General features: G+C 35.4%; 1 protein-coding gene across 1 annotated transcript; it reads left to right on the forward strand.

The window, feature by feature from the left end:
- Positions 1–802: 802 nt before the first annotated feature.
- LOC110103759 (calmodulin-binding protein 25-like) lies at positions 803–1639 on the forward strand. Its single transcript, XM_028696000.1, has one exon. It carries the CDS (start codon positions 993–995, stop codon positions 1599–1601), a length of 609 nt encoding a protein of 202 aa, XP_028551833.1. The 5' UTR covers positions 803–992; the 3' UTR covers positions 1602–1639.
- Positions 1640–8085: the final 6446 nt, after the last annotated feature.

Here is an 8085-nt window from a genome sequence, read left to right on the forward strand (position 1 = left end):
ATATAATTTATTACTTGCTAAACTTTTTCTTAAACTAAATGGTGATAGGGAATATATGTTAAAAGAATTTTCTAATTATTTGACATGAATAAGTAGAGAACTTACTAACCCAATCACTTTAGAAGATACTTGTCTGGATGAAAGGTAGAACTTACAAATTTTTTGAGATAATTAGAAATATGATTATGCTTCATATTAAGAATATTAAGAATGAGTTTTAGGCTAAAAAAGCTCCTCTTAAAAGCATTGAGAATGTTTCTATATATGATGCGTTAATTTAAGAAGAAAAATAAAATAACTCTAGTTAAGGTATTTAATATAGTGTCTTTGTGAACAATTCTAATTAAAGGTCCTTGTTGAAAATGATACATTTTTTATGAAATTTATATAATAAATTAAAATATTAAAAGGGGACTTACATAAATATCACAAAATTTAATTTTAAAATTTATTTAAACTACATTAAATAAAGATTTAAATTTAAAATATTATTACCTATTTGATAAATTTAAATATATTTTTTGAAGCATCTCTTGGAGGGGATGATAATTTTTAGATTAATAAAAAATGAGTAATATATTTGATGGTGCTCAAAATTTTAAATTATAGGTTAGTAAATAGTGAAAATTAGGTTTTTATTTTTTGAATAAAAAATAATTTAAAAATGTAAAAAAATTAAATAGTCAGAATTAATACCTCAGTTTATCTGGACACGTGTCCAGACTTTACCCTCGGTCACCGCCTAATTTAATGTGCAGCAAGTCGCCAACGCCCTCGACATCTCTATAAAATTCCGTCGATCGAGCCATCAGAAGCCCTCCATGTTACGCATCAGCTCGTCGTGCTCAACTGCTCTCACCTCTCTCTCTATCATCTCAAATCACGGTCCCGTTCTCCGGTGATACCGCCCTTCTACGGCGATCTCGCTAATTCCGTCAACTAATGCGTAGATCGGAAACCTAATCCATCGAATTCCCACTTGCATATCACTCATGGCAGAAAACAGCTCGGCTGTCGAATCATGGACTCACCGCCCGGCCTTCCTAGACTCACCGAGCTGGATCTCGGGGGTCTTCGCCCGTGAAAACGAAGCCCTAACCAAAGCTCTCCAGATCTCGCTCTCAGACGACTCCTCCGCCTCTGAAACCCTTTCATATCTCCCTCCGCTCCCCTCCTCGACCGCCAAGCCGGATTCCTCTACGGCTTTTCGAGGAAATATCCCAAATCGGAGCATGATTTCTAGAAAGATCTCGAAGCGGAAGTCCAGGGCGTCGAAGCGAACTCCGACGACGTACATCAACGCCGATCCGGCAAATTTCCGTCGGATGGTTCAGGAGGTTACAGGTATTAGGATCGGGGAGGGTGGACTGCCGGTCGAGCCCGTGGTTTTACGTGAGCCGGAGTGGTCCGGTCTCGGGAGCTCGGTCTGTCAACCGCCAAGCTGCCTTACAACGCTGGACACATCTGCTTTGCTACTAGACCGCGTCGGCTCAACCGCTACTGCTTGCGGTTCATTCGGTCCAGTGGCGGACTCTTCTTCCTTCTTTGATTTCGAATCTTTCCCGAGTTTCCCTACTCTGGATTCATGGGGTACGATGTAGTTCGAAGGAATTCGGAAGTACAGAAGCTTTTACCCGTCCTCTCTTTCGCAAATTTAATATATATATATTTCATTTTTCTTTAATTTGATCATTTTGTTGGGGATTTACATACTCAATAATTAAAATTATAAGATATATATATTTAATACATAAATTTTATTATTTATATAATATAATACACCTCCATGAAGAAGAACTCATAATGGCATATTGTGGTATGCTTAGCTTGGTTGGTGGGCGAGAACAGTTGGGAATCCCCCAACTCGTGTTCGATTCCCATCGAACGGCAATGCCTCCTAAGTGGGGCTCAATCAAGTGCGGACCAAGAGGTTTCTGGGGTGAGTGCCCTCTTCCAAGTCAGCCGAGAATTAGTCACGCCGCCAAAATCCCTTTCGGGGCTGGCAGCGAATGAATCGCTTGTTCCAAAAAAAAAAAAAAACGCACTAACCACCCCCGATTAATGGGGAGTATTATATATTACAAATAATAAAATTAAGATGCTAAATATATAAATTTTATAATTCAAGTGCTATATATGTAATAGTAGTGTATGTAAATCTCCTTTGTTTTTTTATTTCCTTATTTTTATTTTTATTAGCGTTTGATGGAGGTTAGATAGGTGGATGGACTGTACAGCTCTGCATGTGTATATACAATAGCCGAGTGGGTATTAGCAGCTTCGCTTTAGGCTTTTATTAGTAATTCAAGCGACTGATTATGTAACTCTGTTATTTGACTAATATATTTGGCATATTCTCTTCTATTGTTTTATTTATTGAGAAATATACGTTTTTATTAGATAAGTATATCTAAGTGTAGAAGATCGAATTATTATTGGAATCCAATTATCTCATGAGGAAAAAGAGAAATAATTTTTCTTATTTGTCAGAGAACATATAGATTTAAGAAGACAAACTTATCTGATTGTGTGAATCAATACTAACCAATTGTCAGCCCCGATGGAATCAAATCAGCCTAAAACTACACAAATTATGATTTTGTTTGGAACAATTTTCTTATTGTTTTCTTAAATATTTTTTAGTATAAAAATTACTTGGATTAAAAATTTTTGTACTAAAAAGCTGCTTTAGAAAGCAGTAAGAAATCAATCCCAAATGAAGGCTAAGGGTTCGTTTGGGACGGCTTTTTTATTACTTTCTAAAACGGAGTTTTAGTACAAATTTTTTTATTTTTATACTAAAACTCCATTTTATAAAGCAATAAAAAAGTCGTCTCAAATGAATCCTAAGTCAGCATCCAAAGTTATTCATTGAATGGTAATTAGATTTCTTTGACTTAATTAATGGTAATTATCAAATAATCAAATTTATTACAATTAAAGGAAATCTAATTAGTGTTTTTAAAGAGCTTTAGGTATTCTCTCAGTGCTCCACTAATGCAAACTTATTTTGGTCCATATTTTTCAAATTTATTTATTTATTTATTATTGATAGTCAATAACCTCTAAAATTCTATGTTATTTATTTTAAAGGATGGTTTTAGGTAGTCGACAATCAACATAAATTTATCAAATAATCATGATATAAATCTTCCTTCACGTAGTGAAATAAAGATTTATTGTTATTATTGTATATTTATTATAATATAATAATTAAGAAAAATAATGCAAATAATACCCTAAAATTTCATAAGACTATTGGATATAACAAAAATATAAATGGTTAGAGTCAAGCGTGAAAGGCTGACTTAAAACTACAATGCTCTTAGTCTTACAATAAGACAATGCTTTTAGTCTTACAATAAGGATTATCATTGAAAGCAAATTACATATAATTACTTGTTGTGTCCTAGAACATTCGTGTCGGCAGAGAGATAAAAATTAGCATCCTAATTTTGCATGAATATCTAGCACATATATATAGAGAGAGATAAATGCAACATTTATAAGTGATACGAAGAATTTTTACGAGAAAATCCTTGAAAATGAAAAAAAAAAAACAACAAAGTCTTGCCAATTTAAATAAATCCACTAGTATTTATTGTTAATTATAAATGATGTCTTTCCTTGGGGGAAAATGTTGGATTAATGTAGCAAATATATATTATATAGAACAATTACATAGTTGTAAGAACCCAATGTCATGAGAACTATTCTCAAGAGAGTGTTGGCATATTCATTTGATTGACATAACTATATTTGGGTGATAGAGGTCAGAGGATCATACTCATAAAGTAATAGAGGTAGAAAGGATCCTAATTGGGCGACGATGGTCGAAGGGACCTTATTCAGCGAATGATGGTGGTTAGAAGGAATGTAGTCGGCAAGTAATGAAGGTCGGAAGGATCGTAGTTAGGCAACAATAGTGTGGAGGATTGTAGTTGGGTGACGTTGGTCAGAGGGACCGTAGTATATAATCGGTGGGCAATGGAGGTCGGAAGGACTAAAGTCAGGCAATGATGGTTGGAGGAGCCATTATTAGCCGACGATAGTGGTCGGAAGGATCATAGTTAAGTGATGGTGGTCAGAGGGACTATAGTCGACTGACGATGGAGATCGAAAGGATCATAATCAAACAATGATGGTCGAATGAACCATAATCAGTGGACAACCGTGTTCAGAAGGATCGTTGTTGGGCGATGAATTAAGGTTGGAAGGACCGTAATCTGCAGGCAATGCTGGTCAGAAAGATCATAGTCAGACGACGATGACGATAAGAGGGAACATAGTGTGCAAGAAACGGTGTTAGGAAGGAATGTAATAGAGTGACAGTTGTCAGAAGGATCATAATCGGCGGTAAAAAGTGGTTGGAATAACCGTAGTTGGTGGGCGACGTCATTGATCAAAAGGACCGTAATCATCAAGTGATGAAGGTCAAGCGAAAAGCTTGCGGTGCATGTAGTCGGAGGGGTTGTAGTTGACGAGCGATGGTCAGTGGTCGGGAAGAAATTCAGCTGTGGCCACTAGCTGGAGAATGCAGTATAGCCCTCTAGTTTTCTCATCCCCTTTCCCCTCTTTCATGTGAAGAATGAGAGATTATTTATAATTTTTTTTACAATGGCACGCTCAATAAAGATGACGAAGGTCCATGATAAATTTGGAATGTTCCATCGAATGACTTTTTCCAATTCTCTTGATCATAGAGCATTCTTTAGATATTTATATGTCTTGATCAAGAGAGTCTTGGGCTCATTGGATTCATCTCGTCGAACTTCTTGATTCGACTACAAACACGTCATATTTGAATATCATTTGGACATCCAATTATTACTCTGAAGCATCCAAATATATTTTGGTCCTTTAATTTGGGCTCATATTGAACCAAATTTGGGGTCGTTGAGTTTGTCTCCTTGAGATGCTCAATTTAACTATAGGTTTGATAAATCAGAGTTTGGATGGTCTCAAAATTTTATTTTGAAAGTTTGTAGTTCATATTTCATCAAAATCCATGTGAAATCAAGGCGATTTTTCCTAACATGTCATTACTCTTTTTTTTTTTTCTGATGCATCATTATTTTACTAAAGTTCAATGTATATTTCTTTCTTTATGGACTTTCATGAATTTGTTTAATCTCCCCTCTTATAAGGAGAATAACACCGTCAACTTGATCGAGTATCGCCTCACTCTTAATGTTCCTCATCAGCAATCATCCGATAGAAAACAATAATCAATGTAGACAATCGTCTCCTTGAGATGCTCAATTTAACTATAGGTTTGATAAATCAGAGTTTGGATGGTCTCAAAATTTTATTTTGAAAGTTTGTAGTTCATATTTCATCAAAATCCATGTGAAATCAAGGCGATTTTTCCTAACATGTCATTACTCTTTTTTTTTTTTCTGATGCATCATTATTTTACTAAAGTTCAATGTATATTTCTTTCTTTATGGACCCCTCTTATAAGGAGAATAACACCGTCAGCTTGATCGAGTATCGCCTCACTCTTAATGTTCCTCATCAGCAATCATCCAATAAAAAACAATAATCAATGTAGACAATCAAAAATGCTCAACAGTTGTCTTCTACTGATTGCCAACCAAGCATATCGTCAATTATTGTATAAGGCTAACTCATATATTTTATGACTTCCTCAATTATAACCACAAGAGGTATCTTCTATAGTTCAAACTAATTATATTTTATTAATACTATATCTATGAATAATTTGAGAGATTGGAAAATAAATTAATTTAAAAATATAATTTAAATAAAATTAGCTTGAATTGGGCTGGGCCCCACATCAGGTGGGCTTGGTCAGCCGGTTGTTGACCAACCCATTTACTGTGCCGGTGCCATGAGGGTTGACCCATGAAGTCATTGGTGGGGACGGCCCCACCCTTCACACCTATGCCTTGTTAGCTGAAGTCCACCCGCCACGTGTGCTCTGGCGGTGGCGGAGGTTGGCAGATGGGTTTATTGCGGCCGTGTGACCGCGCAGATCTGTAAATCCTGTAATTTAAATCTGCTTGTCATCATGACGTAGCTGCTACGTATATAAGAGAATATGTTTCCAATAATATTTGAGTAATAATAGTATAATACTGCTAAATTTGTGAAAGGACCATAGGGAATAATTAAAATGGAATATTGTTGTTTTCATAAATTATGAATTTGTGTTATGAATGCCATAAAAAAATTCATTAACATAAATCTCGGGATAATATTTACATTTAAATTAAAAACTTTCATAATTATTTTTTTTATTATTTAAACTTCAATTTTATTTTAATAAATGTATAGTCAAAGTGAATATATTGAGATCGTGCGTGCAGCTCGCTGGTTGAGCGAAGCTTTTCCTTCCATGCAGCCCATGTTCGAATCCCCTAACGCAGGGGCGGAACCAGCACTAATTTTTAGGGGGGGGGGGGCAAACTTATAAGACATATATATCGGGGGTCCAAGGGGGCAGCGCCCCCTGACGGGGTTCGACCTGTTGGGGGCAATTACCTAAAAATCCTTATAATAAAGACTAAAAAAAATGGATGAAGATAAACAAATTACCTAAAAAACCATATAAATTAAAAAAAAAAAAATTTGAGGCGGGGGGGGGGTTCCGCCCATGCCCTAAGACACCTTAAGTGATCCGATCCAACTCCCAAAAAACTTAAAGCATGCACTTGAAACGTAATGGAAACTTTCTGGATATTAATTGAAAAGCTAAATAGTCTCTAAATCTTGTGTTCTTACAGTTAAATCAACGGGATCTGATGAGCGAATTCTAAGAGCTCTATATCATTTGATTATGACAACACAGCCACTCAAATGTTAGATAAATGATATATTTAAGTGAGTCAATAGAATTGTTGATGCAATGTTTTAGATTCCAATTAAATTTATCCAAAATATCCCTATAAAAAAAGTTTAAAATAGAATCTCATTTTCTTTGTGAAGGAGATACATTAGCTGAAAGAGTTGAAAAACTCTATTGCATAACATGACACTCACTATTGACAACCATCATTAACAATCACCTATAGTCAAATCATCATCACTCGACTAGAATCATTGAACTATTGTTGCTCGACTACAATCATTCAATCATCATCACTCGACTATTATACGGTCCTTTGATTACCCGTGTCTAACTATAATCTTTTGACCACTATTACAAATGCTTGCCGACTTTGTTGCAACCAATGTCGATGCGTGACATTGTCTATAACGTTGATGCACGACACCAACATCAACTTTGCCTCTCAATGTCAACACTAATATTTATGCCAAGCTTCTTGGCCCAGTCTCCTCTCCTTATAGAATGATCAAACATGCAACAAATGATTTTTTGATGACAGCTCTTATGTTATAAAAATTTTCTAAGTTTCATCATGAAATCTATAATATAAATATATTTACTATATTGTATCAACGCCTTCTCCAATCACAGGGAATGACATAATTTAAATCTAATGATAAATATTGCTGGAATTTTTTTTAACTAGATCATACTCCATGATTATTCTTCTTTTTGGATTTTTCATATAAAGAACCTAATGTCCTTTGCAACCTTTTTTTATCCTTATGTGTGCTAGATCTTAGTACAATAAGCAACAATACCATTACAAATAAAAAATATAGTTCAATGCATTTTTTCTACATTCAACCAAATAATTCATTCATCTCCAAAATATATACATTCTAATTACTCTAATGGGTTGTTTGGTTGGAAGTAAAGTGAGTGCAAAGAAAGTAAATACAGGAGTTTTGAGAAGTTTTGTGTTTGATTGGATGAAAAATAAATCAAAGATAAAGTAAAGTGAATGTAGTGTATTACATTCTAGTTTATAATTGAGATAAACCGCTCTCACCCAGTTTTGAGCAATAACCGTTTGCACCGCTTCAAATCTTGCTTGACCGCTGCCAATGGCCATTGCCGCCGCCCGCCCACCCCGCATACAACCACCGCGTCGCAAACCACCACCACCCTCACCACCGTCTGCCTACTGCCCCCACCGTCACTACCACCAACCACCACCATCGGCCATTTCCTCAATAGGAGTCAAATAGCTAATAAAAAATCATCCACTC

This window comes from Dendrobium catenatum, unplaced genomic scaffold (assembly GCF_001605985.2).
Source record: "Dendrobium catenatum unplaced genomic scaffold, ASM160598v2 fragScaff_scaffold_716, whole genome shotgun sequence".
Classification (NCBI taxonomy): domain Eukaryota; kingdom Viridiplantae; phylum Streptophyta; class Magnoliopsida; order Asparagales; family Orchidaceae; genus Dendrobium; species Dendrobium catenatum.